Source organism: Bombus flavifrons, chromosome 1 (genome assembly GCF_040668555.2).
Source record: "Bombus flavifrons isolate JBK064 chromosome 1, iyBomFlav1_principal, whole genome shotgun sequence".
In the NCBI taxonomy this organism is placed as follows: Eukaryota; Metazoa; Arthropoda; class Insecta; order Hymenoptera; family Apidae; genus Bombus; species Bombus flavifrons.
Genome location: NC_138442.1, coordinates 9,838,190 through 9,849,864, shown reverse-complemented (window position 1 = coordinate 9,849,864; position 11,675 = coordinate 9,838,190). Strand labels below are relative to the sequence as shown.

Genomic DNA, 11,675 nt, shown 5'->3' with positions numbered 1-11,675 from the left:
GTACAACATGTATAGTATACATATAAGAAAAATGTACAAAATGTTTATCATATTTAACATAATAAGAATAGCAAATAATATACATTTTGATATACATAACAATGCGATATTGTTACTTTCTTATTTTACAACATAAAATTCGATGAAATTTTCGTCATATTGATCATTGAATAAAATTATAACTATTAGAACTTATATATTATAAGATAAAAGAGTGTCACTATAGTAGAGTAACCCTAATTTATTCGTACATTATCTCGGCGATACAATGATATTAAACTTGAAAATTTCTAAAGATTCTTAATTTATATTTGCATATTCTTGGCGGTGATTACAACTTCCTATACGATATAAAATAGAAGTTGAACGCTTCATATGCAAATATCGAACAATCATACGGTAGCAAGTTTGAACGTTAGAAAGACAGCCCACTAACGATGACTAGATATGCTTCGATAAAATATACATTCAACATTTCTTCGTTTCTTCATCAATAGATTAAGTATTCAACGCGAATCGAATATTAAGCGAGTGCACATTTATGGCAAGCACCAACTAATAACATTTTTCAAAGTTTCCTTCTTTTCCTATATTATTTTTATTGATTTATTTTATTTTTTATCGATTTCCGTTCCGTTTCAGTTCGATACGTTCTGTTTCATTTCAATTTAATATAATTCGCTGCATTATTTTTCTCACGGTTTTCATGTGAACGTAACGAATGTGATATGTGAATGAAGTTAAACGAAGAAAATTGTGATGTTTTTGCGAAAAATAGTCGCATGGGCCATACGTATTTATGAATCGCGCAAACATCCAAGTACACATATATTTAAATCTTTCCAGGCTAATTGTGATTCTTGTTAATTCATAACGATTGCTTTGCCGGAAGAAGATTCATTCGAATAGGGATCGATTTTCTCCTGAAACTGTGTCGTCGTCGTCAATGTGCAAGTACGAGATGTCGCTGAACTATGACAAGCACTGCGAGTCGAGTTTCTTGAAAGAATGTTTCTTCTGTGACAACTGAATCTTTTTAATAACAGTCGTTTGACTTTATCTTTCCAAACGAAAATTAAAAAGATGAGTACACCTTGCAAAGTATTGGTAAGATCTGTAAGATACCAAATGTAAGCCGGTGAATTGTTGCAGAGCCATGATATTATTTCCATTGACCAATTAATGCCCATTACGATGAAGAGTTTCAAATATAGATTGAACCTGAATAAAACGAATTAAAATTAAAATATGGTAAAGTAAAAAATTAAAGTAGTCATATGTATGTGTATATTACAGGAGTATCCGCGGATGTGGCTAGTAATATGCGGAGCCGGCATTGTCAAAGATCGCAAAGAAATTAGTTACTGACAATACTACTGACAGTGGACAATGTCAATCTTGCTCATTACAACGGCATATGTTCAACTACTTCTTCTACTTTGCCGGATGGCAGTGTGTATATGTGATACTGACAATGTTCTGGCGAAATTGAGCTTGTATATCCTGCGAACTGCGCCCGTAAGCGCATGTATAACGTATATGTATATATTTTCGTATACGGTATCCTAAAATCTTATACGCGCAATCTTATCTATGAATAACGTTGTAGAAAGAATTTGAATGGTACATGTTTTGTAATACATATTCCAAGTATGTAGTAGCAGCTGGTACGTAGATGTAAACGATGGCAAGTTTGAAAGATGAAATGTGCGATCGCGAGCGAGACCCTGTTCGGACGGATGTATTTGTTACGTGAGAGGGACCCGCCTCTTCCGTCATTACGAAAACAAATCGAACCATGGGAAAATCTTTGTTTTACGCGTTCCGAGAGAAGGTCCGAAAATAATTTTATCGACATAGGCGTATAATAAGAGGGATAACGTCCAATTACATCGATGTAATTAAAGGAAAGAAAGCAAAATGTCGCGATTTTGTAATTACGGAGCTATTCTATCTTCATAGTGGTAGTTTAGTGTTACTTGTAGGTAAGTAAGAAAATTGAGTAGCTTTCAAACGGAAAGAACTTTTCAATTTCATTGCGTAAACGAATAAAAAAGAAAACGTACCATTGTTTATTGTCGTCGTGACGCCTACTGTCTATGCTTTTAAGCTGTTGAGCAGTGTTCTTTTTATGTTGCACGATCTTCAACGCCGTGGAGATGAAAAGGCATATGTTGCAAAACACAGTAACGCCCATTGGCGCGTAAAAGTATATCGCCCTTGCCTTGTTAGCTATAACAGTATCAAAATTATAAAAAATTAGAATCAAATTATCGAGACTAGGTTTATGAGCACTTACTCGTAAACCAGCAATTAGTTTTGCCAAATTGTGGCTTGATAAAATGCTCTGGAATGTCAGGAAGAAAGTCCATAATGGCACAAACTCCGGTGAGTAGCGATGCGCAACCCCAAGCGTAAACGGAGTATATTAAAAACTTTTTTCGCTCCCTTTGCTTTATGCTGCCCTGTAGAGATCGGAAACCTCTGAAAATCAGGAATCCCTGGATAAGAAAATGTGGAAAACCGACAAAAAACGAAAGCAAACAGAATAAAATAGAAAAGAAAAGTTAACACACTTTCACTTTCAGGTTTCAGATTAGTTTCGACATATAGGATATATGATACGCGCAAGTTGTGGTTCCGGATGACGCATTTCATATTTCGTACTTATCGCATCTTACGAAAGTGAGATTTTAACTCTTCGTTTTTTAGAGGCACAGCATAAAAACATAACGCTTTTACCTTTCTTTAACACGATCGTGATATCGAAATCATGATTTCCGTATTCTATTCCGTTTCGTCTCATTTTACCCTATTTATTCGAGCTTTGTTCGAGTACATGTTCGAAAATAAAAACGCAATTCGATTCATTGGAATTTTTCAAGAGATGTATGCGCAACTGATCGACACGATCGAAAACAAAGAAGAAGAATAAAGAAAGCGAAAAATAAAAAACAATTGTAAATAGTCATAAATGAAAGAAATAAACAATTTGTAGAATTAGAATTGGAATTGGTTTGTTCATTCGTTCGTTGAGGTTAACTTTATCGGGAGAAAATAATTGCGAACAGATGGGTGATATTTGCGAAAAGATATGAAGAGCGAGTATTACGGATATATCGTCCGAATTAAGTGCGGAGGTAATTTGTGATTGATGGCGAGTGATGTCACTGGTGTCCGCACAAGTATGTGTGTATGTATATTGTATATAAGTAAGTACATATTATGTATATCATCACATCAGCTGAATCGAGGTCATTAAATAGGGGACGATATGGGTACGCGTAACGCATCGCGTAGTCACGCCCTTAATTATACTCGCACACATCTACGTATCTCTACTTACTTAAATTTACGTATATAATAAAAAGGGCTTGGCAAAAAGAGCAAGTACATGTGTGTACTACGAACGACCATTCGTAGTATTACGATTACACATGCGCTGCAAATGATATTAAAATGTAGTATAGTGGTTAGAATTTTCGGGCGCGACATTCTCGTCACGCGATTCTCTTCTTGAAACGTTATTCTATTCGCGGAACGTTTAAAAATACCGATATGCCTATACAATGACTATAGAATGTGTGATTTCGTTGAAAAAGCGAATTCCATAGAATTCGACAAATGAAGGAAAGTTGGAAAGATAGCCGACAATAAATAACGTAACATTATCGTACGGTAATCTTCTCAGCTGATGTAAGAAGACAATTCAGACGTTGAAATATCGTTACGTATCATAGTCTAATATAAAATAATCTACAGTACGTGTTGCGATTAACAACTGAAATCTGTTTGGGACATCTGTAAAACATGTAAATCATGTGAATCATGTAATAATTGCTTATCCATTGATTTTATTTTCGAAAATTAAAATTTCTTCCACTTTCGTGTTTTATCGTAGTTTTAATATTTGCAAAATATCGGAATCGATATCGGCACGTACACATCGTACATATACATACACATAACAGTATACGCGTACCATGTGTGTATATCGACACTATGTGGCATTAGCATGGCATGGAAGTGGCGTCGGTATGGCGTCGCGTCGGTGTGGCGTCGGCGTCGGTGTCGAGGAAAAGAGCAATTCTGAGCTTTCGAGGTTTGTTTAGAGAATACGCCACGATTTGTTTGCTGTACACCTGGCGTTTTACAGATATATATGTAGGTAGAGCTGCTACTTTTATAAGAATTCGTTCCGGCAAGTAAAGATCGTTATTTGCGATTTTTAACACGCAATCGTTTCACTCCTATACGCGATTCTACCACTTAAATACGCTCGTCATTGTCGTTTTAATATAGCGAAATAAATGAACGTGATACCAACGAACGCGTTTATTTCATTATGAATTTTAAATGGTTATCATAATAGTAACAAGTTGGGAAAAATGGTCTGTATACGAAGAGACAAGATCGGATCGATCGAAAATTGGAACAGAGAACAGAGAAAAGACATGTTATCATTATCGTTGTCATCGTTGACAACAACGACAATGTGAGGCATTAAATCGATATGTCATGGACGGAGACGTCTAAGTAGTAAAAGTACTCGAAAAAGGAGCCACTTCCACTTCGTGGACCGATCGAACTTAATTTAAGAATGTTTGCAAAGTGTACACGTGCCGTCACGAACCGGATATTAATTCGCGTTTATGCCGCTATCAATTTTCTTCGACGTTCGTCAACTATCGAATTGCTTTAGCTAGAAGGCTAATAGGAGATATAATAGTATTTGTAATACGTTTCACGGCACGTATACCATCGATTATAATAAGCTTTTAACGATTAAGCGGTCATAAGTCGTAAGCTTGCTAGTCAAATTACACTTTAGTTTGTCGTACTTAGACTCGACTTAACGCCATCGAATCAAGAAGAAATGTTGAAGATGAAGAAAGACTTGAAATCGATATGTAAATGATCGAAGTCTTATATACATACGTAAATATAACTTACCCAAAAGTCCACCAAATATCAAAACACATAACGTTCAACCAGAAGAAACTGGCCAAGAAAGAAAAATGGATGATGAACGCTGAAACAGAATTCGATTTAAGTACACCGCTCATAGAAATGCATTTGTCATGTAATACACAGTATGAATTTATAGAGCCACTAAGCGAGTGAACATGATTTAATACGATAAAAAGAATCGCAAAGAATAGAGTAAGATGTATAAGCATGCGGATAAATATGGGAATACCCGCGTTGTGCTACGGACGTACGGACTAAAATAATTGCGTTACGTAATTAGAAACAATGGTAAGGTGGAGGAAAGGTAGAATAAGAAGCAGCGTAGAATATCGAGAAAATGACGGTAAACTGGTTAAAATCGGCATACGACGAGTACCAAATGCGATGCAAAGAGAATCCGAAATCTGTTGCTGCGGAGTCATCTGTACGACCGCGAGTATCACATAGGCGATCAGCAGAGAACCGACATAGCTACGAAGCGTACGGCCGTGTATATTCTTCCATTCTGGTATCAATATGTAGGCGACAAACGTGGCAAACAAGAATGGCACCGATATGATTAATCCAACAGGAAACAGTACCGTGATTTTCGTCGTTTCCTGCGTATCCTCGTTCTCGTCCAAATTGAAACAAAGAATCACATCGAACAGTTCGGTATCGAGGATACCGAAACAATAGTCGACATCTCGGAGAATATCACCCTCGTTTTTCATATAGATCGAACCATTGTCGAGAAGCATGAACGCATCCATCGGATTCATATTCGGGTCAAGTTTATAGCGTTGACGATTGATGCAAGGATTGTCAACGACCAATTCGAAATAGCGTTGATAATTCGGTGCCTCGTCAATTAAGGACAAGTTGTTGGAATCGTAAAGAGCCGGGAAGCGAAAGATGTCATTCGTTTTGATGCATCGGTCCTTGCCCAAACGCTGTCCGTACGGGCAACATATACGCAGACTTACTCCACCGTGACTGGCCGACTCGGTCGAATAGTCAACGCTTTCTGTACTTGGTATCGTAGAAATATTTCTCTCTTCTTTGATGTACTTCTTGTTCGATCGGAACAATTCCGGTTGCTCACTACTTTCCACTTTCATCGTTGATCCATACGCGATGTGTTCGACGAGATCTCGACGAGGAAACATTGTTGTATCATGGAGTCGCGTGGATCGTTGTCCCATCGGGTGTATCACGGGTATCGTAGATAACAGGCCGATGATCACCACACGAAACATCTTAGTAGGTAGGTTACCGCTGAGTAACTGCTTATCCTGAATCGTCCGGGTTCGTAATGACCACAGACATTATCGCGTTATGCGGAAACGATATAACGATTGCCAACGTCTACAACGTCTCTTGGCCGCGTCACGCTATAACCGACCAACTACTACCATGGATTTTGTCGTTTCCCTTTTTTCCTTCCCTTCTCTTGTATTATTCTTATATCCTTTTTTCCCTCTCCCTTTTTTCTCACTCCCACACCCATCTTCGATGTTTCCCTTTCCCTATTTCTTCCTCTTTCTTCTTTTTCCTATCATTCTTTTTGAACTTAAACGTTTCATTTCTGCCCAACAGCCGAAACAAGTTTCAAGGTTACGAATCGAAAGGAATATTAAAGAAAATGTAGGAAGAGACGTAGAGAGAGAGAGAGAGAGAGAGAGTGGGAGATGGGACAGAATGAGAGGAGGAGGGATAACGCGCGTACGGCGGGAAAGATAACTCGACGAAGATCAAAGATGAATGGGTCGCAAATTATTACCAACGCATACACATGTCAAAGAAGGCAGGTAAAACAAAGCGCGGCAAGTATCTACGTACAATGTACGAACCAACTTTTAGTCAAACAATCCAACCGATCGAGGGCAAGACGAGAAGATCGATCGTGGTACATACCTACGTATACACCAGGATCAAGAACTCCAACTCTTATTGGATCGCAGTTGTAGATATCGAGCAGATAGTTCCCACAAGATATTTCGATATTTTTCCGCTTGCGCTCATTATATGTAAATATGTAAATACGTAAATATAGTATAGCACATGCCACGGCAAAGTAGGAGAAAGCAAGATAAAAAGAAGATAGAACGAAGACGAAATTCTCATTAGGCAATGCCCGACATGACAAAGAGAGACATCACGACTCATCCTCGCTCTGTTCATTTTCATATTCGTAAGATAAGAAATAGAGAATTCACGAAACTTATGTCGAAATACAAATTCTGACTATTGATCAAGGATAAATAAAAACTTGTTTAGTTTTGGCAATAGGAAGGAAAAAGGCGAAATAAGAACAATCGAAAATAAGAACGATTATCGTCCTATTTGTTTCTGCAAGTACGAAATTGTACAACTTTTATCTTTGCCTTTGACCAAACTAATCGTAAGTACATGTGATTTCGATAGTTAGTTTGCCTCTTATCAGTTTCTTTCAGATGCGTATCGTCGTTCAGCTAATCTGAGCATCGATAGGACGGTTTTTTTAGCAACTTTACGAATCAACGGAAAAACTAGTCCTATCTAGAATAATAGATAGAATAATAATAGAATATCGATCGTATACCTATTAAATCTACGAACAAAGCTGTAACTAGAACTGAAGCGACGTTATTTCTGTCGTGATCGATCACATTGTTAAACGCATATTATTTACGTTCTGTGATTTCGGAAAACGACATGGAATCGCTGTCATCGCGAACGTCAAATCATCGTCGCAGTTATCGTGCAAGATTAATGGAGTACCTTCGAACGAGAACGCTACACGTTCTTGCGTAAATGATCATCACGACATTAACAATAAGCATTTTTCAAACTACTAATGATCATATTCAAACTATTCATTGTTCACGAAACCGGTATCTCTGTTTGACTACAGCTTACATTGTTAATCGTCTATTATTATATTTATGTCGATGAGTTGTAATTTCATTGCCTTGTAATGACAATTGTATCTGATCTTTTGAATACTTTGAAATTACGCTTACGTTATATGTAAATAAAGTCAAAGTATCAAATAAAGATTGACGATAATATATGCATTTACTATTAACATATAAACGCTAAAATGTTGATAAATATACGTAGATATATATACACCTGTATACTTCATTCTTATAACGAATGTATATCATATGATTTTTTGCGTCATTTGTCCTTTTCTCGTCAATTCGCTAAAATGATAAGCATTAACTTACAAATTAATTATGGGTACGACTGTACATATACGTATACATAATAAATCTATATATATACTTGTATGGCATATAATACGTATATGTATGTAAAGGAAGACACGCGCGCGTGCGATTCCATGATATAGTGAACGATGTCACGCGAATGAGGCATAGTGCTAATTCGATTAATCTTTCGACGAAAACGATATACAATTCTCCAGACTTTCGAAACTGTGATGGAAGCCTTGCAAAAAAACTCATCGAAACTTCTCAAAATAATATACATTTAATGCGTACCTAATAAACGATCAACGTGCAACTCTCATAACAGAGAATTTGATACATTATCTTATTTACTCGCAGTTCCTTCGTCTTGCTTCGACTTTATCGCGAATTCGTAAAAGAAGATTATCATAAAGAAAAAAAAGAGAGAGAGAGAGAGAGAGAGAAAGAAAGAAGGTGTGCCGGAAATTTAAACTGATAGGACAATGATATCATAGCTTTCATACCGTGCGTAATGTTTGATTAATCAAAGAAATCAAAGTACCTAAAAGAGGGGATAATGGTATGGGAAACGAATGAAGAGATAGGGAGAAAAGGAGTGCGTGTATGCGTAGGGAATAGAGAAGTATAACGGAAAGAGAGAGAGAGAGAGAGAGAGAGAGAGAGAGAGCGAGAGAAGAAGAAGCAAGCAGCATAAAATGAAATTGCTTACCTATTGTGGAGCAGAAGACAAACTCTAAGTAATGCAGTTTGGCAAAAACAAGAAAAGAGTAGGCGAGTATCAAACAAGCCACATAACACATTAGCGTCTTTCCATAGAGATTCCTCAATTCCGGAATGATCGCATAAACGAAAAAGGTCGCGACAAAGAACGGTATAGAAATAACGATGCCAATGTCGAAAGACTCCTCCGGATCAGAAGAAGCATTTACTATGGACGAATTAGAGGAGCAAATTAGAGCGACGACCTTTTTGGAAGATTCTTGCCAGTCGAAACAGTAACTCCATGCTGCATAGTTGACGGTCGGAGTTTCGAGGGTACCGTTTGGTAGCAGGATGAACTCATCATCTTCGAAACGTTCTGGTTCGAGCATAAACCTCGTGGGACACTGCATATCCTCCACGAGAAAAAACAGTTCGTCTATACGTGATATTCCTTTAATCTCAGTAGCAAGTTGATGCTGCTTGAGAACGAGAACCGGAGCAGGCAACCCGTTTGATGAGCGAGTACAGTTAGGCCGAATACCTTTCCCTAAAATCTCATCTTTTTTACAACACTTTCTCAAACATGCTCGCAAATTACATGTGCATCCGTATGTTTTATTTTCAAATACTCGATACAATCCAGCAGGATACACCAACTTATCGTGCACTAAGCTTCCGTTCTCGGATCTATCGATCTTAGTCCCTTGCAAAATAATTTCAGGGAATGGACGACAAAATGAATCTTCTTCTCTCTCCATTTCCTCCCCATTGATTTCTGTTAATCGATAAATTAGAATGAACAAAATTACGCAAATAATCGTACAAAAATGCTGCATTGTTATTGCCTATTTCCGTGTGTCTTCCCGCGCTCAAGATCGCGCCGCACTGTCTTTCACCCCCTTTCTCTTTCTTTCTTTTTCTTTTCTTTTCTCTCTTCCTTTTCCTTTTCCTTTCCCTATCCCCTTCCCTTTCCCCTTTCTTCCGACTGTCTTTTTCTACCACTTCTTTCTCTATTATCTGCAAGGTGTACGTGTATTTCGATTTCCTAGTTTCTTCCAATTATTTATTTTCCTTTTTTTCAACACCGGCTAACAGCATGCTTTAAAAAATCATCGTTGTTCGCACGATCGTGAAAGTACACGTTACTGATAATGTGGTGGTGATCACCCGATGAATCGCAAAGCTCGCGACTAACTGCCCTCAGTATTTTTCGATCCTCTGTTGATCGTAACGCGCGAGAGCGCGCGCGCTCCTCTCAATGCCGAACGAGTACCAGCCGAATACTATGGTATTACGGAATAGCTTCAGTCTCCACTTCCAACTACCCTTTTTCATTTTCTCATTCTGTAACTCGTTCATCAATCTCGATAACATTACAATCGCTAACTAGAGCGCAGCACTTTACTCGAACACGTCTAAGTACACCACGCAAATCAATCTGTGTAACGATTAATAATTATTATATTATATCAAGTTAGTTATTGAATTCTATGCTTTGTTTATGACTATATCATTTCTGGTTTCACAATCACACTTTGTTTTAATTTTAATCAGTACTACTACCTACCACCGACAAATGATTAATCTTTTGAAAGTGATGTTAAATTCAAAATTACGCACTAAATTCTAGACACACATACGTATGTAATATGTATATAACAAATTTGACAAGTTTCTTTAGAATTTCGTTAACTTTATGTTATGTAATAAATGAAAATTATACAAGAAAAGGAGGCAGACTTTACTCTGACTTTTCATCGCTTGTTCTTTTTGTATTTCTTAATTTTACTCGCATAAATAACAAAACAATCTTGCTTCATACTAATAAAATCTGTTATTTTTTTATTTTCTTGCATCCTGAGTAATTAAACAAATTTTCACTTCGGAAACTATCAATCATAAACGAACATAATATTCTTTTCGTCTTATTTGCGCGCTTTGTAAATATAATTATCAGTTTTATACAGCAAGCTAATTTCCCTACTAAAAAGTTACAAACAAACGTGTGCTCAACTTATTTGAAATTTGATCTCAAAATGAGTCATTAAATCTTGTCCTCTATTATGTACTAATTCGAAAAGAAATTTGCACTTTTGGTCAAATTAATTTTACGAGTCTCATGATCTTCGCAACACGTTATTTATTTTTAAACATCTAAGTTCCTAAAATGAAAATAAAGTGCAAATTAAACTTCAAAGAATATGCTTATATTTTTTCAAATTTTTAAACTTGATGTTTTATCCAAAAATCGGTGTTTATACTTTACAATTTCAGAAGCAAATGATAATATGAATTTGGAACGCTGCTTCCAACTTTATAAACTTTCGCTGGTTTCTTTTGAGGTCCCTAGCTCGCTTGTGGTAATTTCTACCTTTCAATCGCTTTACGATATCCTACACTCTGTACGGTCGTGTACGACCATGCCGCTCTAAATCTTAAATACTTAATAAAACAAAGTTTCTCATTTTCAACAATCGGTATTTCAGTACATATGACAGTAAGAAACATAAGATAGCAGATCTATTCTATACTTGATCCGTGGCCTGTGGCCTGTGTAGGCGTACACATTGGGAATTAATTTCTTTCTATTAAATATTTCAATTTATCGATTCTAAGCGTTTTATTTCGTATATTTGATTAATTTTTCTTCAACTTCAAATGGGTTATATCTATACATAACAATACAATAGTTTCTTTAAAATTCACCCCCTCATCTGTAACGTTCCTCTTTCTTCTTATTATCTCCGTTTATCAAATTATACAGTTCTTAAGTAAACATTATATGTTTCAGTTATAATTTCTTTCGTAATGTAGCGATACAAT

General features: G+C 36.6%; 1 protein-coding gene across 2 annotated transcripts; it reads right to left on the bottom strand.

Moving 5' to 3' along the window:
• Window positions 1–115: 115 nt before the first annotated feature.
• LOC138185837 (G-protein coupled receptor Mth2) lies at window positions 116–10,206 on the bottom strand. 2 transcript variants are annotated; one of them, XM_069125144.1, is made up of 5 exons: window positions 8,860–10,206; window positions 4,954–5,032; window positions 2,300–2,484; window positions 2,067–2,232; window positions 116–1,221 (listed from the first exon to the last, which is right to left on the bottom strand). In XM_069125144.1, the coding sequence occupies exons 1-5, from the start codon at window positions 9,686–9,688 to the stop codon at window positions 864–866; spliced, it is 1,617 nt and encodes a 538-aa protein (XP_068981245.1). In that variant the 5' UTR covers window positions 9,689–10,206; the 3' UTR covers window positions 116–863. The 2 variants fall into 2 exon arrangements, with proteins under 2 accessions (XP_068981245.1, XP_068981236.1); XM_069125135.1 differs by lacking the exon at window positions 8,860–10,206 and adding an exon at window positions 5,348–6,846.
• Window positions 10,207–11,675: the final 1,469 nt, after the last annotated feature.

Excerpts from the sequence above, each read along its gene's own strand:
- LOC138185837 (XM_069125135.1), bottom strand. The coding sequence starts at position 6,209 with ATGTTTCGTGTGGTGATCATCGGCCTGTTATCTACGATACCCGTGATA. Across the intron at positions 5,033-5,347 it reads TTCTCTTTGCATCGCATTTG|CGTTCATCATCCATTTTTCT; the intron begins GTACTCGTCGTA and ends ATTCTGTTTCAG. Across the intron at positions 2,233-2,299 it reads AACTAATTGCTGGTTTACGA|CTAACAAGGCAAGGGCGATA; the intron begins GTAAGTGCTCAT and ends ATACTGTTATAG.